This window comes from Hyla sarda, chromosome 5, assembly GCF_029499605.1.
Source record: "Hyla sarda isolate aHylSar1 chromosome 5, aHylSar1.hap1, whole genome shotgun sequence".
Lineage (NCBI taxonomy): Eukaryota > Metazoa > Chordata > Amphibia > Anura > Hylidae > Hyla > Hyla sarda.
Genome location: NC_079193.1, coordinates 87,156,777 through 87,182,723, shown reverse-complemented (window position 1 = coordinate 87,182,723; position 25,947 = coordinate 87,156,777). Strand labels below are relative to the sequence as shown.

General features: G+C 41.7%; 1 protein-coding gene across 3 annotated transcripts in view; it reads left to right on the top strand.

Annotated features, from left to right (window-relative positions):
* JAZF1 (JAZF zinc finger 1) overlaps positions 1-25,947 on the top strand; it is a 332,763-nt gene that overhangs the window by 163,107 nt on the left and 143,709 nt on the right. For 2 of the 3 annotated variants that reach the window (XM_056519868.1, XM_056519869.1), the window contains exon 2: positions 18,946-19,018. The exons of the other annotated variant lie outside the window; for it this stretch is intronic. In XM_056519868.1, coding sequence (XP_056375843.1) covers positions 18,946-19,018 — 73 coding nt within the window. The remainder of the gene's footprint in view (positions 1-18,945; positions 19,019-25,947) is intronic. 3 annotated transcript variants of the gene reach the window in all.

Below are 25,947 nucleotides of genomic sequence, written 5' to 3'. Positions count from 1 at the left end.
GTATAGTGCTTCTTCCAGCTCATAGTTATGCATTTGCATGTCCGTGCATTATTGTGTACTACAGACATGGAGGTAAAACTACAAAGATCTGCCAGTAATTCTATATATACCTTAGTACAGAGATCTCCAACCTTTTGTAGGTTGTGTTCCACTGTTAAATACAACAGATGGTGTCAAACCATAGTAAGAATTCAAAGGTAAAAGGCTTGTTAAAGTGGACCTTTCAGCAGGAAAAATAGGGGTGAAGATAAGCACATGCATAGATAGGGCTAGTCATTATGACTCTTTGATACCTTTTTTTTATTTCACCAGTCCTTTTTAGCATTGAGATATAAGCTTATGTGTAAATGAGGCTGAAGTGCCCAGAAAAGCATTCCTCAGCATGACAAAAAGGCCATTGCAAAAAGGCAACCAATTTCTATTTCTTCGCCTCCGTGCCTACTTGCATACACCTACCCCACCTTTGATTGAGAGTGGACACAGAGTAGGGAATAAGAGGAGATAGGCTGGCTAACCCTGGGGTTTACTGTATCGGGGAACACCAGCTGGGACTTGAGCCTCATTTACATATTAACAAAAAATTTTATATCTTGGCTCTGAAAAAGACTATTGAAATGAAAGTGATATGCCCAGAAACCTAATAACTATTCCTATCTAGTCATGTGCTCATTTACGCTCCGGTTTTCCTGCTGACAGGTGCTTTTTATGCTGATTGATAAGGTTTAAGAAGCAAGTTCTAGTAATGCTATGACATCTCTGCTTCATCCAGTGTACAATGTGTGGAGCTCAATAGTCACATGGAGCTGGCCACAATAGCCACAATACAGCCATCGCACCCCCTCCCATTGACGTGCATGGAGGGGGCGTGACATGACATCACAAGGGCGGCGTGATGTCACGACCACTGCCACTGGAACCCAGCATTCGTTCAGAACACTAGCTAGCGGGGGTCCAAGCTGCGAGACTTCCACGATCAGACATCTTATCCCCTATCCAAAAGGTGCCAAGCAGCGGAATAGCCCTTTGACAGTACAGGACAGAACAGAATGATAGGAACTGTAATTCTTTAAATGTTAATCCAGACCCATAAGAAGCCCTGGCAGCATCAAAACTAAGGCACTGTACAAAACTGGGAAAGATAATGATAATAAAAGATAAATACAAATTTATTATAGTGGTATCATCTGGGGATTATTTACAAACATGTAAATAATTTTCTGTGCTTTACATGAGTTCCTTTTAATTTCTGTATTTCAAAGGCTTATAATGGCTTATAAACTTGCTTGTCTTTTATACCCCTTTTCTTCTGTGAGCCAAGGCATTTTGAAGTTCGCATCACTCTTATTTCTAATATTATAGAAAGGACTCGGGTATTAGGTGCAAGCCCTATTTTCTTTGCATCTGGACTGGTACCTTGGGTGGGAGGTGGCATTTATTGGGTTAATTTGCAGAACCAAGGGGTTTTCAGAGCAGAGAGGTTTATTGATAAACTCTCTCAGGCTGTAGTACAAATAAAAAAGTATATTCTCCTGCCCCAATCTCCCTCCTCTGCTGTTTTCCCGTGCATGTAGTTCCTGTTGCTGACATCTTCTTGCTGGTTGCTGTGATTTTTCGTTGCCTATTTAGCACAGTGATCACAGGAGTGAGAAATTCCAGCATGAACAAGGTGTTACAAAAACTAGAAAGAAGCAGAGAGAAATAGTGCCTGGGTGTCAGGAAAATGGTAACGGTGAGGGATCAGGACAGATGAGTATACCTTTTCTTTATTTTCAATGCAGCCTGAGGCCTTTAACAAACAAAAAAAACCTGTCTAGAAAACTCTTATTTAAAGGCATAAAGTGTCTCAATTCCTGTATTTTTAAATGTAGACTTCCAATATTACATCTAATCCTTTTGAGTAGTCAACCAATATTTATTCTACAAACTGACTACAGAACAGCATACAACTGTATTATATATTTTTTTATTATTTATATGTCACCTAACAAGGCTCACCGATACATATACAGTAAGTAGTATTGCTCAGTAAAATTACTTTCCATGTTTTTTTTCCTTTCTGTGGGAATAGATATATAGGTTTAGAGCCTTCAGCTATATTTATTAAGTACACCGGTGATTTACGCCGCTTGTTATTTCTACCTTAATTCTCGGGGTCTACCGTTGGCTGCTTTGATTAATGAAGGTTTTTGCCAAATTGAATTGCCCATTAATAAATGCCATGGGCCATGGAGATAATTATAGCTTTTAAATCAGTCCACATTACCATAAGCTACAAAAACATTACACCATGTAAAAAGGCCTAATGATCTCCTAGTTAGCGATATATACGTTTCATTCATGGCTCTCCATGTTGGCTTCCAGGTTTGACCTTTTTATTAAATCTGTTTTATGTGCGACTCAGAATTAGAACAATTTTGCTCTTGCCCAAATCAGGAGCAAAATTGCTGTATCTCCCTAGAATTAACTCGCTCTCGTGATAAACGTTAGTGCCCTGTCTGCTGTTCAGGGAAAATAGTTGCCTGCATTTGACATTTTTTTCTTGGGACACTTCAGCTTTGACAGAAAGCCATTTGGATGATTTGGGGCAGGGTTTTTTTGGGGCATAGCTTGCCATGGAGCAGAATTTTAATTTTTCCCCAATGTAATTTTCTTTTACAGTTTCCCATAAGTTTACCCAAAATTAATCCCAAAGTTCATACTCAGACCCTAACATTTAGGCTGCATAATTCAGACCCAGGCTAAATGAATCCCTTAATTCAGACCCTTGCCATACCCAGTGTGTAGGTCAGTCTACAGTCCAGACCTCATAATTCAGGCGCTAAATTCCAGAACTGAGACCCAAAATGAGACCTCTTTAATTACTAACCTCTCTTGGCTCCTCATCTGCAAGCCAGGTTACACTTCGGCCGCTGCAGCGTGTGATGTTCTGATGGTGACCAGCATCGGGACATCATATTGACAGCAGAAGAATCTGGCCCGTGGAAGAGAAGTCAGGAATGAGGAAGGTTTTTTAATTTAAGGGGTCTGAATGATTGTCGACGTCATGAGGGGGCGGGGCTATGACATCACAAGCTCCCGACGCCGGCTCCAGTGCTCGGAACAGTTTGTTCCAAACGCTGAGCAGCGGAGTACCCCTTTAAAATGTTATGTAGTGTAGATAGATTGATAGATTTATTTTGATCATTGATTTGATACATAGAGTACATTTAGGTGTCTGTACTTAAAGGTGTGACTGTAGTTACCTTCAAAATCCCTGTCTCCTCGTCAAACTTTCTCTTTTATAAAGCTGCAATATGGCGCATTTCAGCATTTGAGTTATGGCCATAACTTCCTGGGTTTTAACTAAATTTAGATCACCTCGCCTTATGAGGATCTAAGATTGGTGGAACTGTGGGAGGCCCAGGAGTTGTTGCTATAAGGCTAGGTTCACACTGCAGAATTTCCGCCTGCAATTCCTTTTTTAAATTACAGGCAGAAATTCCGCTTACTAAAATGTTTAGTATAGTGAAGGGTTTCCGTTCACAAATTCACACTTCGGAATTTGTGAAGCGGAATTTGTGTACAGAAAATCCGCTTTAAAATATCCGTCTGAAGAATGGTGGTGCTCTTTCTAAAGGGAAATATGCTCGTGGAACATATTGTAGTCTATTGAGGACTGCAATGTCCGCGCGGTCCTAGCGCTGACTGATTCAGTCGGTGCTGGCTGCACTCGGATTCTCTGAGCGGAAATTTTCTGTCTGGAGATTCCGCAGTGTGAACCTAGCCTTAGGGTCTATTCACATGGTAGAATTTCTGCTACCAGAATTCTGCCTCAAATTAAAGCCCATAGACCTCTATGGGATTCCACACTCCCATTCACACTCCTGAATTTCCGCTAGTGGAAATTCTGCCGTGTGAATAGACCCTTAGGCTAGGTTCACACTATGGAATTTCTGTCTACAATTCTGCTTTGAAATTACAGGCAGAAATTCCGCTTACTAAAATGTATAGTGTAGTGAATGGGTTTCTGTTCACAAATTCACACTTCGGAATTTGTGAAGCGGAATTTGTGAACAGAAAATCCGCTTGAAAATTTCCGCCTGAAGAATGGCATTGCTCATTCTTCAGGCGGAAATACTCGCGGAGCACATTGCAGTCTATTGGAGACTGCAGTTTCCGTGCGGTCCTAACGCCGACTGGTTCAGTCGGTGCTGGCCGCTCTCAGAATCTCCGGGTGAAAATAAAAATAAAAAATTCAGCCTGCAGAAAGTCATGGGGAGAAGTCCATTATATTTTGCAGGCAAGGACAGGGACAGCTAAATCATCTGTAGTGTGAAGACCGCAAGAAATATCCAGTATCTCAGCCTTCTGCCATATTGTATGTAGGTTGGGTTCATTGTATCCACAGCTTAGTTTTCAGGTTTTCCATAAAGTCGAGCAGTTATTATCTTATTACGTACGAAGTATGAAGTGAACAACTCATGTATAACATAATCCATTCCTGGAAAAGATAAAAAAAAGTGCTGCATTTAAAGAAAAAGAAAAATCCTTTCCCCTACTCTTCCGTGTGCGCACGCTAGCAGTGAACTTGCAGAGTGATGTGACGATTGGCTTGGAAGCAGCTTGTTGTATCTTTGGCCAACAGTTGGCTTGTGGTCCAACTATTCACCCCATAAAAATAACAGCATTGCATGCTATTCAAAGTGAAACATCGCTCGCAACTCTCATTATTTCATATTGAAATCCTTCAGAAAAAAGACGAGGCTCATGAGGTTGCTCCAGTGAAACTGAAAGAACATAAATTAGCTCTTAGCTCTAAACTACGAGGGAGAGCTTTTGCTAAAATGCTGAGCTGTTTCCGTGTTTCCCATAGACTTCAGTGGAGAGGGACTGGATACATGTGGCCTGCTCTTTTCTGAAAAAAGATACTCCAGTCATACCACCCTCTATCAGCAATAAATGCTATAAATCACTATACAATAAATGAAAACTAGTGGCATTGGTTTGCCATGTCTACAGCACCGTATTTTCATTCCCAGGTAGCACCACCATTAAAGTGCCCATAGGGGTTCTAATAGACTCTTGAAAGTGAATCTGTCAGCAATTCTGAGCCCTCCTAGTGTTCTGGTCTGCAAACTGAATAATTGAGAAAGGTGTAGTTCAAAGGGGTTAACCTACAATCAAAATGTATCCCCTATCCATACCACACCACTCTCATGCGTGGTCTACATTCCATTCATTCTTTATGGAGCTTCCAAATATTGCCAAGCACTGAACTTGACAGTGTCTGGAAGCCCCTTTGAGAAGTGATGGAGCGCTGGCCACACATGCTCAGTGTGCTCCTGTCCTTCCGGGAAATATTTCATCTCCGTTCGTGGGATCAGTGGGGGTCACAATTGGGGTGTGGCCCCAGTGGTTGGACACCTACGATCAGCTGGTTATCTTTGAATAGGGGATAACTTTCGATTGTTGGATAAACCATTTAACTTTCCAGCTGCAGCTATGGCAAGTGACCATAAGGCAGGTCCTTTACGTTACATTCCCAGAGCCTTCTTCATGAAGTGACTGCACTAAAATCCAATCAGGAGATATATAGAGATGTCCTCAAAGCTGAGAGGAGGGGCCAGGGAAGATCTCAGTACAGAATGCTCTGGCCACTTTACATGATGGGCTGCCCCCCCCCCCCCCTCCTGTGTACTTGCAGCAAGGGCATTAATGTGCATTCTGTAAAAAGCACTGTTAAATGTTTTGAAGGCTCAGAACTTTTGAAGGTCTCCCTCTAATACAATGTTAAAATACAGATCTAAATGTAATTCAGAATCTATGCAAATCAAGGTTTTAAAGGGGGGACTCCACCCCTAGACATCTTATCTCCTATTCAAAGGATAGGGGATAAGATGTCTGATCGCGGGGGTCCCGCCGATGGGGACCACCGCAATATAGCATGCGGCACCCACCTGTTTCTGCTCCGGAACCGCTGGAGGGTCTGGATCCCGACCACCGGCACGGAAGTCCGTGACATCACGACTCCACCCCCATGTGACGTCATGCCTCGTCCCCTCAATGCAAGTCTATGGGAGGGGGCGTGACGGCAGTCACGCCCCCTCCCATAGACTTGCATTGAGGGGACGGGGCATGACGTCACACGGGGGGAGTCGTGACGTCACGGACTTCCGTTCCGGTGGTCGGGACCCAGACCCTCCAGCGCTTCCGAAGCAGAAACAGGTGGGTGCCGCACGTTATATTGCGGGGGTCCCCAGCGGCGGGACCCCCGGGATAAGATGTCCAGTGAGGAGCATGAGGGGCATGATGGTTGATTTTTAAATAGGAGGCCAAAATAATGAATGTAAAAGGAAGCATCAGTGGCCTATATATCCAGGTGATTTTTGCATTTTAGGGGATGTACCATTTTGGATCACCAGGAGGAAAAATATTTACAATTTTATAGCCAATGAGAAGCTTTGCTATTAAACTGCAGTTTGTGACAAGATTTCTGGGCTGACAACATCTTTAGTACAGGTTTAAGAGATAAAAATAAAATTTCCTAGACACTAAATTGTTTGCCATGCGCCATAGACATTGATGCCCAGGGAACGCACTTGGGGTACTTATCCTCAGGCTCTGATTAATGTTGGCCGGGCTGCCACCCTCTAGCTGTTGTCTGTATCTGGGTGTTATTAGAAGTAATATGCATGAATCCTCACCCGCACTTATTTTTCATTTTAATTGCATATTTGAGGCTGCCATGACAGCTGTAAAGGTTATAGTTAAGACCAATTGTTCATACCCGTATAGCAGCTCGTCTCATTACTGTGCAGTAATAATTGATATGGAGAAGAGGTGGGTAACAGCCGAGACGCACATAATTTCATATGATGAAGATATTTTTCTATCGTAAAAGTGGCAGAAGATGAAAAAACGCCGCGTGATATACAGAGCTGCCTTTTAATAATGGTCGGAGCTTGTACAGATTTAGAATAATTTATTGAAAAAGTCCCGGGGATTTTGTGTTTTAACTGGCTGGAAAGTGCAAAGTCAGGCTGTTCTGGTGTGTGCCCGTTGTACGTCAGGAAATCATTAGAGATAACTACATTTATCATTATTAATTCTGCTCTGCTCCGGCATCTACAGGACTCTCACATTTTTCCTTTTGGCAATGTACAGATGTACGGGGTCTGTGCACCTGCCTAATCAATGTTACAGTGGCTTCTGGGTAATCTTGACCCACTGACCAAACTTATTACCACCTACAGCCATAAATAATCTTTGGGGATGTGTATTGTTTTGTATCCTATACAAAGCTGGAAGACTATTTTTTAGTAACTGTTTTGTTCAGACTCTTTTATGCGCTGTATATGAGCTTTTCTGCAATCCAGCACAAATGACTTGACTTTATAGGGCTACGGTATTCCTTTTCTTCAGCACAGAATACTACAGTGATCCCTCAACTTACAATGGCCTCAACATACAATAGTTTCAACATACAATTTTTTCTGGACCATTGTAATTTGAAACCGGACTCAACATACAATGCTACGGACAGTCCAGATCTGTGAGACATGTCTCAACCAGAGGTACTGACCAATCAGAATTGTCATTTTACTGGTAAATCACCTGTATTACTGAAGTGCATGCACTGACTGGTGTCTGGTAGCGCCCCCTACAGTACAGGGAGGAACTACAAGTTCTGTACTACTCCTTACCTGTGCCAGGGTTAGCTGCTCCTTTGGACACCAGGTAAGGGAAGCTCCATTTGGAACACTGGGGGACATGTATCATTTCCAGTGTATAATAGAAGTTTTTTACCCCCTCTGCCTGTTGTCTAAATTTGGTGCAGCTGCGTTAAATTTATCATTCTTGTGCAGCTACTTTCTTGAATTGCAATAAAATTTAGAATTCTCCTCAGAGCATAAATTTACACCGCAGCTCTATTTAGTAGGAGCTTTGTCTGCAGCGTATCTGCACCTAAACAGTAAGTGTGTCCTCGTTATTAGTCTTAGAAATTTTTTTCTTCATTATGTAGAGTTTTAATCTCACAATAATACCACTTTTTGCACCCAATTATAACACATCAATTATACCAATGTCCTTATTCTTCATTTAACATCTGTGACACCCCTGTGCAAATCACCTCAAATGTACATGGTGCACTCTACCTTATGGGCCTTGTTGTGCGCCGCAGAGCACTTTGCGCCCACATATGTGGTATCTCCGTACTCTGGCTAAATTGTGTCCCAAAAAATGGGGATCTTTTTTCCCATTTACCTCTTGTGAAAATGTAAAGTATGCGGCAATACCTGCATGTCAGTGTAAATTATTTTATTTTTATACACTAACATACTGGTGTAGACTCCAACTGTTCCTTTGCATAATGGGTAAAAGGAGAAAAAGTCCCCCAAAATCTGTAAGGCAATTTCTCCCGAGTACGGCGATACCCCATATGTGACCCTAAAATGTTGCCTTGAAATACGACAGGGCTCCGAAGTGAGAGAGCGCCATGCGCATTTGAGGCCTAAATTAGGATTTTGCATAGGGGTGGACATAGGGGTATTCTATGCCAGTGTTTCCCAAACAGGGTGCCTCCAGCTGTGGCAAAACTCCCAACATGCCTGGACAGTCAATGTCTGTCCGGCAATACTGGGAGTTGTTGTTTTGCAACAGCTGGAGGCTCCATTTTGGAAACAGTGCGTTACCAGACGTTGTTCATATTTATTGGGGAGGGGAGGGGGGCTGTGTAGCGGTATGTGTATATATAGTGTTTTTTACTTATTTTATTTAAGTGTAGTGTAGTGTAGTGTTTTTAGGGTACAGTCACACGGGCGGGGGGTTGACAGCGAGTTTGCTGCATCTCAATCTTGCAGCACTCCCTGTAAACCTCCGCCCATGTGGGTGTACCCTGTCCATTCACATTGGGGGGGAAACATCCAGCTGTTGCAAAACTACAACTCCGAGCATGCCCTTTGGCTGTCCGTGCATGCTGGGAGTTGTAGTTTTGCAACAGCTGGAGGCACACTGGTTGCAAAACACAGAAACAGACTCAGTGTTTCGCAACCAGTGTGCCTTCAAATCTCAGCATGCAGTGACAGCAGAAGGACATGCTGGAACTTGTAGTTATGCAACAGCTGGAGGCATACTGCTACAACTCCCAGCATGCCCTTTGGCAGTCCGTGCATGCTGAGGGTTGTAGTTATGCAACAGCTGAAGGCACACTGGTTGCAAAACACTTGAAAGTTTTTTACTTAACTTAGTGTTTCCAAACCAGTGTGCCTCCAGCTGTTGCACAACTTCAATTCCCAGCATGAATGGTCTGTCAGTGCATGCTGGGCGTTATAGTTTGGAGGCACAGCTGGAGGCACACGGGTTGGGAAAAAGAGTTAGGAAACGAACAATGTTTCCCAACTAGTGTGCCTCCAGCTGTTGCAAAACTATAATTCCCAGCATGGCCAGGCATGCTGGAAGTTGTATTTCGGCAATATCTGAAGGGTCAGATGTTGACAAACTACAACTCCCAGCATGCTTGGGCAGTCTGGGCATGCTGGGAGTTGTAGTTTTGCAACAGCTGGAGGTCCACAGTTTGTAGACCACTGTATAATGGTCTCCAATCTGTGGTCTTCCAGATGTTACAGAACTACAACTCCCAGCATGCCTCGACAGAGTGGGCATGCTGAGATTTGTAATTTTGGAACATCTGGAAGACCACAGATTGGAGACCATTATACAGTGGTCTCCAAACTGTGGCCCTCCAGATGTTGCAAAACTACAACTCCCAGCATGCCCAGATGGTCAAATGGTAAGATGGCTGGCTATCAGTGATAGCCACCATCTTACCGGGCGCTGGGGAAAAGTATAACGGAAAGCAGTAAATTGTAAAAATAAAAGGAGAATGATCTACAGTGTTAAGTGGATTACAAAGCTATTTTAATGTGACGGAGCTTGTTCAATGATAAGTAAGATATCAAACATTTCCTATGTAAATGTATTAAATTGTTGGATCATAAAATAACAAAACCAATATACAAGTGATCTAATGAATAACTGAACTGTAAACAAATATTCTATATGCAAATTATTTTAAAAGTGCTTTGGAATAACCAAGGAGTAAAAAACAATATAAAGCAAACCAAATGAGGAATTGATAGGAAAGTAAAAACATTCTGGTGGTTCCTTAGTAGAACTTTCCTTCACAAATAGAAAGGATTGCTACGTGCAGTTAAAGTTGGCTTATATTTATGGGGAAAAAGACGCACGTGCGTCAAAATTTTTGGTGCAAAGGAAAAGAACGCAGTTAATAAATCCATGTGTACTATAGAGGTCACTCCAAGGTACCCTGATTAGGCCACATCTGGAGGACATGCTCAACCAAAACGTGCGCAAAAAAATGGGAAAAAACAAGCGCTTGCGCAAAATTTTGCGCAAAAAAATACACACAAAACAGGGGTAAAATCTTTGATACATGTCCCCCACTGTGTGTACTGAATAGGACCCTAAAGAAACTCCTGTCCTCTACTTAAAGGGGTTATTCAGGAAAAAACTTTATATACGGTGTATATATATATATATATATATATATATATATATATATATATATATATATATATATTTATTTTCAACTGGCTCCAGAAAGTTAAACAGATTTGTAAATTACTTCTATTAAAAAAAAATCTTAATCCTTTCAGTACTTATGAGCTTCTGAAGTTAAGGTTGTTCTTTTCTGTCTAAGTCCTCTCTGATGACACCTGTCTCGGGAAACGCCCAGTTTAGAAGCAAATCCCCATAGCAAAAATCTTCTAAACTGGGCATTTCCCGAGACATGTGTCATCAGAGAGCACTTAGACAGAAAAGAACAACCTTAACTTCAGAAGCTCATAAGTACAGAAAGGATTAAGATTTTTTAATAGAAGTCCTTTACAAATCTGTTTAACTTTCTGGAGCCAGTTGATATATTAAAAAAAAGTTTTATCCTGGAATACCCCTTTAAACCATTGTTTCCCAACCAGGGTGCCTCCAGCTGTTGCAAAACTACAACTTCCAGCATGCCCGGACAGCCGATGGCTGTCCGGGCATGCTGGGAGTTGTAGTCTTGCAACAGCTGGAGGCACCCTGGTTGAGAAACACTGACATAGACAGTGATTACAGCTCCCAGCAGCTCTTTCTTACTTTTATATTTAAGGATTTGCTTTATCTATATTAGTTATCTACTTATTTTTCTTTATTATTTTCCTTCTGCAATAAAACAATGCATTGTCTTGGTGCTAAAAATGCATTGGTTTGAACTCACTGAGAGCACTAACTTTTGTGCCATAAAATACATATATATATTTGAATATAGTATATTAAGCATCTTTTATATAGAATAATATGACAAGTACTGTGTATGATATGTTTTACATTTGTTTAGAATTAATTTTAGTTTTTATCTTTGTTTATTACCGGTCTCAAACTGGCCATGCACATTAGATGTTTTTTGTTTTCAATGAAATGAGATGCTGTGCATAAACCATTAACAAACTTCTTTAAAGGGGTACTCCGGCGCTTAGACATCTTATCCCCTATCCGTGCAAGCCTATGGGAGGGGGCGTGACAGCTGTGACCCCCGCGATCAGGCATCTTATCCCCTATCCTTTGAGTAAGATGTCTATGCGCCGGAGTACCCCTTTAACAGCAACTTACTTCTCCGAAGGCTTAGTTCACACAGCCTTTGTGCTCTGACCCAAACAGACTTAAAATGGTGCAGGGACTGGCATTTTACAGGAGTTAAAGGAAATATCCAGTGGTGAACCCAGTGGTGAACAACTTATCCCCTATCCTAAGGATAGGGGATAAGTTTGAGATCGCGGGGGGTCCGACCGCTGGGGCCCCCTGCGATCTCCTGTACGGAGCCCCGACAGCCCGCGGGAAGGGGGCGTGTCGACCTCCGCATGAAGCGGCGGCCGACACGCCCCCTCAATACAACTCTATGGCAGAGCCGAAGCGCTGCCTTCGGCAATCTCCGGCTCTGCCATTGAGATGTATTGAGGGGGCGTGTCGGCCACCGCTTCGTGTGGAGGTCGACACCCGCTATCTGGCCGGAGAGCCTGGCCCCCTTACAGAGAGATCGCAGGGGGCCCCAGCGGTCGGACCCTCCGCGATCTCAAACTTATCCCCTATCCTTAGGATAGGGGATAAGTTTTTCACCACTGGACTACCCCTTTAAGCAAAGAAAAAAATAGGACATTTGTCTGACTGGCTGACAGATCTCACTTTACCAGAGCATAACGGCAATGTGAACAAGCCTTAAAGGGGTACTCCGATGGAAAACAATTTTTTTTTCCATATCAACTGGCTTCAGAAAGTTAAACATATTTATAAATGACTTCTATTAAAAAATCTTAATCCTTCCAGTACTTATCAACTGCTGTATACTACAGAGGAAGTTGAGTTCTTTTCATTCTGACCACAGTGTTCTCTGCCGACGCCTCTGTCCGTGTCAGGAAGTAATTTACAAATCTATTTAATTTACAATCTTTTTAACTTTCTGGCACCAGTTGATTTGAAAAAAAAATTGTTTTCCTCCGGAGTACCCCTTTAAGGACAAAATTATTTGATATAGTGAAATCGGGTTGCCCAATCCTCCTTTCCACCAACATCTGTCAGGAGAGAATAGGGAGGCCCCCATACACATTAGATGGTTGACTGTTCCTGTCAAAGTCGCTGGGTTTAGCTGACAATAATCACATTTGTGTAACTAACTTTAGATGCAGCTTCAGCTTTACCTGTAATTTTTTGGGTTTCTTGTACCTCTGCTGACCACTGCATGTTTGTGGCGTTTAACTCCAAAACTGGGATGATTTCTTATGATCTACTATGGTTGGATGCTGGTTTAGTTAAACTGGCTATGAAATGAATGGGAACAGTCATGTCAATAGATTATTACAGTCCCCAGATGGGTTATTTTACAGTCCCTTCCCCCAGGGATGGAGAGGGGACATGCATGCACTGTCTTATCTGTATGTTTACTATTTCTATCTTGCTTCATTTTTGACCAGTGTTTTACAACCAGGGTGCCCCCTGCTGTTGCAAAACTACATCTCCCAGCATGCCTGGACAGCCTTTGACTGATCTACACCTTCAGCAGTACAATACAGCTTCCATCTATCAGTAAAGGGGTTGTCCCTAAATCATACGTTATCCCTTATCCACAGGAGAAGGGATACCTAGCTGATTGTTTGTGGCTCGACCACGAGGGTCCCCACAAGTATCGAGAATGAAGCGGAGCTTGGTGATGTTCAGAAACCCCCTGGAAAATAAATGGAGTGTTGGGTGTTGTAGAATTTTGGGATAATCCTTTAAAGGGGCATTACAGGAAAAAACTTTATATATTTATCAACTGGCTCCAGAAAGTTAAACAGATTTGTATATTACTTCTATTTAAAAAAAGCTTAATCCTTCCAGTAGTTATCAGCTGCTGAAGTTGAGTTGGTCTTTTCTGTCTGACAACAGTGTTCTCTGCTGACACCTCTGTCTGTCTCAGGAACTGTCCAGAGTAGGAGCGAATCCCCATCGCAAACATCTAATGCTTTGGACAGTTCCTGAAACAAACAGAGGTGTCAGCAGAGAGCACTGTTGTCAGAAAGAAAATAACAACTCAACTTCAGCAGCTGATAAGTACTGGAAGGATTAAAAAATGTTAATAGAAGTAATTAATAAATTTTTTAACTTTCTGGAGCCAGTTGAGATTATATATATATATATATATATATATATATATATATATATATAAAGTTTTTTTCCTGGAATACCCCTTTAAATCTCCTTCCTCTGCAGGCCCTGTCCCAGTATACACAGCAAAGCTGACAAGTTGCAGAAAGCAAAAAATGTCAGTTTACTGAGTGTAACCAGTATGAAATGTAGAATATATATATATATATATATATATATATATATATATATATATATATATATTTTTTTTTTTTTTTTTTTACATGGATAGTTTTGTAAAAATACAACACTGGAATTTATTTTTTTATTAAATTCTTTACCAAAAATATTATTATTTAAATAGAAACCTAATTGAAATATTTATATATTTTTTTGGTGATGAATTTAATTTCTAGAAAGGCAGAAAATAACATTTGCAAGTTTTATTCATTTATTTATTTTTATTTAAGGTGACACCTTTATGGCAATTCTTTTGTCCAACATCAGAAGATTTTACAGCCATTGCCAGGAGTAATGATAACAGACTTGGAAAGTCCCCAGCATTTCAGTTTAGGTCAACTAATTCCCATTAACAAACTTTTTAAGCAAAAATCAATTTTACTTTAAGAAGCTGGAGAAACTGCTCTTGGTCAATAGACATAAATATTTGATTGCCATCAACGTTTTCATTAATTGCAGTGAGGTAAGGCATTGCCGGATTGCGCAATTAGGTTCTTGACCGTGGTGTGAGGAGCGCCAGGGGTTAAATCTTTCCAAGCCTGTGGCAGGGAACAGATACACTTTGACAGTCAATTTCAGCCAGTAATATATAGATCCCATAGAGCATGGTTGGCAACATAATAAAACAGGCTGGACTTAGGAGGAATATGTATGATTCAGATGACATGTTTTTTCTAGGTAGCTGGATTTAGAGGCAATAGGCCTGCAGCAGCATGATGCAAGGTGGAGGATGATAAAATGCTGAATGAACATTATTTGCTACTGTCAGAAACCACAAATCACAAAGGAACAGAATTTGTGAGTGCCGCAGTGCATTTTGGACGCCAGCTTATTTCCATGTGCTGATATATATCTCTCTCCATTCCCTGTGCATAGACAAAGGGAAAATATACAGCGGAATGAACAGTCATATTTAATCAGAATCTTAATGGGGAATTAATAGCATATTTCTATAATATGTCACAGGGAGTAATAGTAAATTAACCGGAGCACTGGGGAAAACAAAGTAGCTGATGGACACTTAGAGGAAACCAGAGATGTAAGGTTTGGGGTAGAACAATGATACATTTTTAAATAGATTCAGAGTTTGGTTTAAATAAAGAAACAAATTCATCAACTAAATACATAAAATAAATAAATAGAAAATTGTAAAAAAAAAAAATAACTTCTTTGTGGCTTTTACAATTACTAATGACAATTTCTAATGATATTTCCTACAGCTGTTTCTTTTAATATCTATTGTCACTGCAGATATTTACCTTACGTTGTGTTTTAGGTTTAAAAAATAAAATCATTATTTAATCTTAATAAATTTGTAATGAAATGTTGTATTCAATTCTTTGTTTTCCACTTCAAGTCAAGTTTTTGCTTAAAGGGGTACTACTGTGGAATTTTTTTTTTTTTTAAATCAACTCGTGCCACTTCTATTAAAAACTCTTTATCCTTCCAGTACTTATCAGCTGCTGTATGCTTCATAGGAACTTATTTTCTTTTTGATTTTTTTTTCTGTCTGACCACAGTGCTCTCTGTTGACATCTCTGTCTGTATCAGGAACTGTCCAGAGCAGGAGAGATTTGCTCCTGTTCTAGACAGTTGCTGACATGGATAGAGGTGTCAGCAGAGAGCACTGTGGTCAGACAGAAAATAAATTCAAAAAGAAAAGAACTTCCTGTGGAGCATACAGCAGGTGATAAGTACTGGAAGGATTGAGATTTTTTTTTATATAAATAATTTACTAATCTGTTTAAAGGGGTACTCCGGCCCTAGACATCTTATCCCCTATCCAAAGGATAGGGGATAAGATGTCAGATCGTTGCGGTCCCGCTGCTGGGGAGCCCCGGGATCCCCTCTGCGGCACTGCGCTATCATTACAACACAGAGCGAGATCGCTCTGCACGTAATGACGGGCAATACAGGGGCCGGAGCATCGTTACGTCACGGCTCCGCCCCTCGTGACGTCACGGCCCGCCCCTTTCAATACAAGTCTATGGGAGGGGGTGTGGCGGTCGTCACGCCCCCTGCCATAGACTTGCATTAAGGGGACGGGCTGTGATGTCACGAGGGGCGGAGCCATGACGTCACCTTGCTCCGTCCCCTGTATCGCCCGTCATTACGCACAGAGCGAACTCGCTCTGTGCAGTAATGATAGCGCAGTGCCGCAGAGGGGATCCCGGGGGTCCCCAGCAGCGGGACTGCGGCGATCTGACATCTTATCCCCTATCCTTTGGATAGGGGATAAGATGTCTAGGGGCGGAGTACCCCTTTAACTTTCTGGCACCAGTTGATTTAAAAAAAAAAAAAAATAATAATAGTTTCCCACTGGAGTACCCCTTTAAGCCAGTGAATGGAAACATTGTTGCTAGAGATGAGCGAACTTACAATAAATTTGATTCGTCACGAACTTCTCGGCTCGGCAGTTGATGTCTTTTCCTGCATAAATTAGTTCAGCTTTCAAGTGCTCCGCTGGGCTGGAAAAGGTGGATACAGTCCTATGAGACTCTTTCCTAGGACTGTATCCACCTTTTCCAGCCCACCGGAGCACCTGAAAGCTGAACTAATTTATGCAGGAAAAGTCATCAACTGCCGAGCCGAGAAGTTTGTGACGAATCGAATTTACTGTAAGTTCGCTCATCTCTAATTGTTGCCTATAAATAGTGCATAGATGCCCCTACAGATATATAGTCCTGCTTTCACACAGCAGTGGTTTGTTACTATGAATCAGTCTAGGTACGCCCTGGAATCAAGACAAGAGAGAGATGTTTGGCACTTATGTTTAATTCAAAGAAGAATGCCTACACTTTAAACAGGATAGCAAACCTTCAGCAAGCATATCACTATTCCCTGACAGCAAGCAGAGAATACAATATAATGTATATTAAATAGATGCATAACTGTTATGCAATGGTTATCCTTTTTCACATGAGATTATACTTCATTTATTAATTATCTATTTATTAATTTACATATACTTATGTATCTCTTACATAGGATTATAATATATATATATCCTTTCAAATGTTTCTTTTATTTTTTTATTACATCTTTATTATAGAATTTATGAATTATTGAGACTTAAAACCAGTTTTAACCTACATTCCTAGAATGGACATGTGTTGCCAATAGGGGGAGCAAAATAAAAATATGTTTGTAAAATTTAGCCTTCAAATGCTCCCCCTGGAGGAAGCCTTAAAGGGGTACTCTGCTGGTGCCAGAAGGTTAAACAGATTTATAAAATAATTATTTTAAAAAATCTTAATCCTTCCAGTACTTATCAGCTGCTCCACAAGAAGTTTAAAAAAAAAAAAAAAAAAAAAAAAAGGAACTGTCCACAGTACAAAGCAAATCCCCATAGCAAACCTCTCCTGCTCTGGACAGTTCCTGATACAACAGAGGTGTCAGCAGAGAGCACTGTGGTCAGGCTGAAATGAATTAAAAAAAGAAATACAACTTCTTGTGGAGCAGCGGATAAGTACTGGAAGGATTAAGATTTTTAAATAGAAGTAATTTACAAAGCTGTTTAACTTTCTGGCACCGGTTGATTTAAAAAAAATAGTTTTCCACCGGATTACCCCTTTAAACAGTTATCTAATCAGAGCATAGAAAAGCAGTGTAGCAAAGAATACAACACCGAGACCCTAATGACTACATAGTGTTTAATAAAAATTAAATAAACCCCTCAAAAATGTCATGGAATGTTTTAGTGATTAAGGAGCTAAGTGTATTTTAGCTAAAAGATCAATAGTGGATTAAGGGCAGTTTTACACATAGTGTTAACAGTTGCGGCTAGCACTTGCAATTCTAAATTCAGGACCTGGGCTTGGTGCTTTTAAAGAAGTACTCTCGTGGAAAACTTTTTTTTTTTTTTTAAATCAACGGGTGCCAGAAAGTTAAACAGATTTGTAAATCACTTCTATAAAAAAATCTTAATCCTTCCAGTACTTTTTAGGGGCTGTATACTAAAGAGAAATCCAAAAAGAAATGCATTTCCTGTGATGTCCTGACCACAGTGCTCTCTACTGGCCTCTGCTGTCCATTTTAGGAACTGTCCAGAGCAGGAGAAAATCCCCATAGCAAACATATGCTTCTCTGGACAGTTCCTAAAATGGACAGAGATGTCAGCAGAGAGCACTGCGGTCAGGACATCACAGGAAATGCATTTCTTTTTGGATTTCTCTTTAGTATACAGCCTCTAAAAAGTACTGTAAGGATTAAGATTTTTTTATAGAAGTAATTTATAAATCTGTTTAACTTTCTGGCACCAGTTGATAAAAAAAAAAAAAGTTTTCCACGGGAGTACCCCTTTAAAGGGGTTCTCCCCTGGAAAACATTTTTTTTTTTAATCAACTGGTGCCAGAAAGTTAAACAGATTTGTAAATCACTTCTATTTAAAAATCTTAAAGGGGTACTCCGGCGCTAAGACATCTTATCCCCTATCCAAAGGATAGGGGATAAGATGCCTGATCGCAGGGTCCCACCGCTGGGGACCCCCGTGATCTTGCATGCAGCACCCCGTTACAATCAGTCCCCAGAGCGTGTTCCCTCTGGGTATGATTACTGGTGATCACGGGGCCAGAGTGTTGTGGGGTGCTGCGTGCAAGATCACAGGGTCTACAGCGGTGGTACCCCCGCGATCAGGCATCTCATCCCCTATCTTTTGGATAGGGGATAAGATGTCTTAGCGCCAGAGTACCCCTTTAATGTTGGATGGCAAGTTTAAGCTGTAGATAGAGCAGGAAAGTTTAAGCTGTAGCCACAAGTGCTGGCAATTTACCATAAATTTCAGGTGGTACCTGGATTTGCCACTGTTTGAAGCTGAAGATGGAGCATCAGGAGATTGGTAAGTTGAGTATTACTCCTTTTGTTATGTTTAATAATCATTAGCTGTTTGTAAAAAAAAAATATGTATGTAACTGGATAACTCCTTGCTAGCTGCCATGTACTAGGGTGACTGAGGCCATAGAACAACAGCAATTGAACAGTACCAAGTGCTCTATATACATGATGTGCTGTATGTGTTGTCTAACAGATTGCTCACTGGTTGTATTACAGACACAGATCCACGCGTCTTGGAGAAGCAGGAACTTCAGCAGCCCACATATGTTGCATTGAGTTACATCAACAGGTATGTATGTCTATTCTGCTGCTGATTATTTGACATGTATGATGTATCCAGCAGTCTGTCATTAAATCAGCACTGCCGGCAATGATCTGTCCGGGAGAACTGTTCTGGCACCAGTGTGCCGTCTCCAACAAATAACTAACAAGGTGGTGACTGATTCTGGAACTGTACCATGAAGCTGAGGAGGGCCGAGCCACAATGTAGAGCCGTGTAGCCAGATTTACAACTCCCAACAAACAGACTTGATGCTTTTCTACTAAATATATTCGTTTTTAGCTGCATAAATCCCTTAACCTAATGCCATTGTGCTTTGGTTTATTTTTTGTTATTTTCTGAGCAAGAAAGACAATGCTTGGTTTGAAAAGCTATAAATGGCATCTTCAATTAAATTAACATTTAAAAGATTAAAAAAATCACGTACAGACAAAGACAGCAAGGGGCCCATGTGCACGGAGAGTGTATCATTCATAGAACACTGCTTTATGTCTCTAACAATCCAGTCTCTTATATGCAATCTAATAGATAGTAGGAAGTTGCTTTTAAAAAGATAGTGGACCCTCTCATCTACCGGGTGCCTGTGCAGCTGCAGAGGGTGTACATATGACATGTCTGCCCTTTAATAACATAATGAACAATCCCGAATTGCCCTTATTATACTCATTCTATGCATATGCTCTAATGCGTTCATGCAATTAGGGCAGACATTCTGTATATGTAACCTGTGATGTTGCATCACTATTACGCTAAAAACAGCTTTCTGTGGTCTATTAGATTACATGTAAGGCACTAAATATGGCTCATAATTACTGATAGAATGTTAGGGTGCATTCACACCATGATTCTTTAATGCGGTGGCCGGATCCGGCTGGGAGATGTAAAAACTGGGCGCTCCCATATCCCAGCTGGACCCGGCCCACATCTCATTCATACGAATGACCCAACCGGAGTCAGATAGTGACTCCGGTCGTCTCATTTTTCCCCCGTATCCGTTTTTTGACTGCACTGAAAACCGTGGTATACTGTGGTTTTCAGTCCGGTCACAAAACCCTTAGAGAGTCAGATGGATTGGAGTATCTAAAACAAGAAAGAAAAGCGCTCCATAGCGTAACACCGGAGGGAGGGTAAGAGTGATCAAAGACCAAATGGCGCTTACCCTGAGTGGTTGTGTACTGTCATACACAACAATGATATGCACGTTATATGTATACAATATTGGTCCCGTCTGCAGCCTCCAGTCTCCAAATTGTACAGTATAGGGAAAGGCTTCACAAAACCAAAATTCCAGGATTATTCCAGCGCTGACTGGACCACAAGACACAACCAGGACGGTGATTGGAGGATTTATTACACAGAATTCAACTCGTTTCGCTGTGCATGTGCAGTGGGGTTGGAGAAGTGTTGAGTACACAGCGCTCTGGGCACCTAACATCTCCATGATCAGCACTTAGTTACTAAGCCTTCACAAGCCTCGACTAATTGCTTGGTCCTTCAAATTCCTCATTGTCAGCAGCTCATCTCCTGTTTACACAGAGTGATATAAGGTCAAACAGTGATTATCAGACAGATAAATATCTGCCCAATAAGATCATTCGCCTGACAATTGGCCTGGTAAAAGAAGCTTAAGAATCTGATGGTCTGCGGACATACATAGGAGGAGACTGGGAAATAGGACGATCCACGGCAGCAAGACTGAAAAGTGGGGTCCAGTAATGTTAAAGGGGTAGTTCAGTTAATAATTTATACTTGACTGGCACTGATCAGTTAAAAACAGGACCAGTTTAGGTCAGTCACCAGAAGCCAGCCAGCGCAAGGAAGACTGGGTGCACCTGACCCTGGTAAGCTACAGCCAGGGAGAAAGGGGTGCTGGGAGGCTCTACTAGGCTTTGATAATCATGGGTGCTGGCAGGAGGATGGAGCTGCTGATGGATGATGAGGGTGCTACTGCTAGGGGGGAGGGGGCCCAGTAGCACCCTCATCATCCATTGGCAGGATCATCCTCCTGGCAGTAGCACCCCCATCATCCAGAAGGATGATCCTGCGGATGAATGATGTCGGGGTGCTACTGCCGGGGGGGGGGGGGGGTGGGCTGGTGTCATGGCCGGGCCGGTGGACTGCTGCATACCTAATGTGGGGAACTGCTGCATACCTAATGTGGGGGAATTGCCATATACCTAATGTGAGGGAACTGCCGCATACCTAATGTGGGGAACTGCCTCATACCTAATGTGGGGGAACTGCTGCATACCTAATGTGGGGGAACTGCTGCATACCTAATGTGGGGGAACTGCTGCATACCTAATGTGGGGGAACTGCTGCATACCTAATTTGGGGGAACTGCTGCATACCTAATGTGGGGGAACTGTCGTATACCTAATTTGGGGGAACTGCCGCATACCTAATGTGGGGGAACTGCTGCATACCTAATGTGGGGGAACTGCTGCATACCTAATTTGGGGGAACTGCCGTATACCTAATGAGAGGGAACTGCCGCATACCTAATGTGGGGAACCGCCGCATACCTAATGTGGGGGAACTGCTGCATACCTAATGTGGGGGAACTGCTGCATACCTAATTTGGGGGAATTGTCGTATACCTAATGTGGGGACCTGCCGCATACCTAATGTGGGGACCTGCCGCATACCTAATGTGGGGGAACTGCTGCATACCTAATGTGGGGGAACTGCTGAATACCTAATGTGGGGGAACTTCTGCATACCTAATGTGGGGGAATTTCTGCATATCTAATGTGGGGGAACTTCTGCATACCTAATGTGGGGAAACTTCTGCATATCTAATGTGAGGGAACTGCTGCCTACCTAATGTGGGGAAATGGCTGCCTACCTAATGTAGGGGAACTGCTGCATGCCTAATGTGGGGGAACTGCTGCATACCTAATGTGGGGAAACGACTGCTTACCTAATGTGGGGGAACTGCTGCATACCTAACTTGGGGAAACGGCTGCCTACCTAATATGGGGGAACTGCTGCCTACCTAATGTTTTTTTTTTTTTTTTAACTACAACTCCCAGCATGCACTGACAGCCGAAGGGCATGCTGAGAGTTGTAGTTATGCAACAGCTAGAAGGGCTTATTTTGGAAACCACACTCTAGTTGTCTCCAAACTGTGCCCCTTCAGATCTTGCAAAACTGCAATTCTGGGAGTTGTAGTTCGACAACATGTTAAGGATCAGATGTTGCCAAACTACAACTCCCAGCATACCTGGACTGTCTGAGCATGCTGGGAATTGTAGTTTTGCAACATCTGGAGGAGTGCATTTTGTAGACCACTGCACAGTGGTCTCCAAACTGTTGCCCTCTAGATGTTGCAAAACTAAAACTTCCATTATGTCCAGACTGTACAGGCATACTAGGAGCTGTAGTTCGGCAACATCTGAAGGGCTAAATATTGCAGAACTACAACTCCAAACATGCATGGACTGTCTTGGCTTGCTGGGAGTTGTAGTTGTGCAACATCTGCAGGGGCATAGTTTGTATACCATTGCACTGGGGTTTCCAAACTGTGGCCCTCCAGATGTTGCAAAACTACAACTCCCAGCATGCCGCCCGGACAGCCTCTGGTTGCCTAGGCATGCTGGGAGTTTTAGTTTTGCAACAGCTGGAGGCACCCTGGTTGGGAAACACTTTGTATATATATATATATATATATATTTTTTTTTTTATATGTATATATAAAAGATATATAATACGCACAATTACTTGTATGAAATACATACATGTGTATATGTATTTTTATTCAAATATATATGTGTCTATATGTAATGTGTATATATATATATATATATATATATATATATATATATAACCTATATATACTGTATTATGTTTTAGTAGAGCTTTATTGGGGAGATATATCTCTGTCTATCTATCTATATGTATAAAACTCATTGACCCTCATTTACTAAGAGTGTTGTGTAGGTTTCTTTGTGGGTTTTAATTCCCTACAATTTATTTTCCACAATATTTACTAAGGTTTCCCTACATTTTCCACTTTCCCTACACTTTGCTTTTTTTACACATGCTCTGATCTGTCTGGTTTTCCTCAGCTCAAATCCACCACATTTTATGTGGAAACCTTAGTAAATATGTTGGGTTTTTGTGAAAATGCCGGGAACACGCCCCTTTCGGAGACCACGCCCCTTCCCCCGGCAACCACGCCCCTTTTTCAGGTTTTCTTAGCATAATGGAGAGTTAGTCTGTTTTTTTTCAATTCTGGCGCAAATTCTGGCGCAACATCTGGCACAGACAGAATTTCTGGCACAATGCAACATAATCTGGCGCACAACCCGACCAAATATGTCGGGTTTGCAATAGTAAATGAGGGCCAATGTGTGTGTATGTATGAATGTATGTGTGTATGTTCCAGCATCACATCTAAACAGCTAAAGATATTAACATGAAACTTGGCCCACATGTTACTAATATGTCAACAACAAACATAGGATAGGTGATTTAACCCTTTACCCCCATTTGCCAGGGTCAGGGTTTTTGTTTAAAGTCCCATACAAGTCTATGGGAAAAATATGTTACTGCATAACTTCCAAACGGCTGGAGATATTTCGATAATACTTGGTCACATGTTACTTATATGTCCACTTAAAATATAAGATAGTTAATTTAACCCTTAACTACCCCCATTTGTGAGGGTCAGGGTTTTTGTTTAAAGTCCCATGCAAATCAATGGGAAATGTATTTTCCCACATAACTTCTGTATGGCTGGAGATATTTCAATACCTGATCATATATTACTTATATGTCAAATAAAAAGATATGATAGTTAAATTAACCCTTACCTACACCCTTATATAAAAGATGGGTTTTTGTTTCAAGTCCCATGCAAGTATATGGGACTTCCAGTACCTTATTCCACAAGCTACGCTCTGCATCTCTGGGTGAATGTGTCAATCCGGCTTGCAAGCTACATCCCATCTCGTAAAGACATGCCCACATTTTAAGCCCCACCCCTTTTATTATCTACCCTTTTTGTGCATCGGTCTGGCTTGCAAATCACGCCCAGTCCCATAAAGCCATGTCCCCTTCTATTTTCAGCTTACAATATCTTCATCACAAATCAGTCCCACCTGAGGACAGGATATGATAATGGGATATGAGGTTGGGATATGTGGACGGGATAGGAGGTCAGGATATGAGGACAGGATATGAGGATGAGATATAAAGGTTGGGATAAGAGGACGGGATATGAGGTCGAGATAGGAGGACGGGATAGTAGATCAGGATATGAGGACGGGATAGGAGGACGGGATATGAGGTCGGGATAGGAGGTCGAGATAGGAGGACGGGATAGGAGGACGGGATAGGAGGACGGGATAGGAGGACGGGATATGAGGTCGGGATAGGAGGATGGGATAGGAGGACAGGATATGAGGACGAGATATAAAGGTTGGGATATGAGGACGGGTTATCAGGTCGAGATAGGAGGACGGGATAGTAGATCAGGATATGAGGTTGGGATAGGAGGACGTGATATGAGGTTGGGATAGGAGGATGGGATATTAGGTCGGGATAGGAGGTCAGGATATGAGGTCGAGATATGATGATGGGATATGAGGTTGGGATATGACAACAATATATGAGGACAGGATATGAAGTCAAAAGGTACGTCCTTTATTGATTTTCCTCCCCAACAAGGATTAGGAAGGAAAAACCGGGCAACTCAGTGTGTATGTATATGTGTATGTGTGTATGTTCCAGCATCATTTCCAAACAGCTAAAGATATTAACATGAAACTTGGTACACATGTTACTAATGTGTCAATGACAAACATAGGATAGGTAATTTAACCCTTACTCACCCCCATTTGTGGTCGGGGTTTTTGTTTAAAGTCCAATGCAAATCTATGGGAAATATATGTTCAGCATAACTTCCGTACGGCACGAGATATTTCGATAATACTTGGTCTCATGTTACTTATATGTCATATAAATATATATCATAGTTAAATTAACCACTAACCTACCCCCCATATGTGAAGGATGGGGGGGGTTTGTTTTAAGTCCCATGCAAGTATATAGGACTTTTGGTGCCTTACTCCACAAGCTCCTCTTTGCATCTCCTGGTGAATGTATCAGTCTGGCTGGCAAGCCACAGCCTACCCGCATTCCATGCCCCATCTTGCAAAGACACGCCCACCCTTTAAGCCACACTCCTTTTATTTTCAGCTTACAATATCTTTACCACAACGCATCCCAACCTGAGGATTTGATATGGGGACGGGATATGGGGTCGGGATTTAAGGACTGGATTTAAGGACGGGATATGAGGACAAAAGCTTCCTCCTTTGTTGCTTTTCCTCCCCCACAAGGACATGGTAGGAAAAAAACGGGCAGCGCCGGGTACTAGTCTATATCTATATATACAGATTATATCCTATATATGTGTGAGTGTATGTATATATATATATATATATATATATATATATATATATATATATAAATATATTTATTTATACTATGTAGCAGTGTTTCCCAAAAAGGTGCCTTTAGCTATTTAAAAACTTTAAAACTTCAACTCCAAGCATGCACAGATGGCCTTAGAATTTTTGGGAATGCTGGGAGTTGTAGTTTTGTAGATGGAGGCCCCTTATTTTGTGAATCATTGCTATATAGTACAGCAGATGAAAGCAGGATGGGAATGGTTGCTTAGTAACATTCTGAGCGTTGAGGCTGGTCAGGTGACTGGGGCAGAAAACGGCAGTTATGAGGAAGTGAGCACAGAGCGGCAGCAAAGAATGCTGGGAACTGTAGTTTATAGACAGAATGTGGGGAAGTAAACAAGTAGGAGGGCAAAAAGGTTAATTAGAGCTATGTACAGGAGATACAAAGGTCACAGTAGAATTATAGATGTAAGGTTAAAGGAGAAGTCTGGCGCGCAATTTTCTTATTTTATCTGGTAC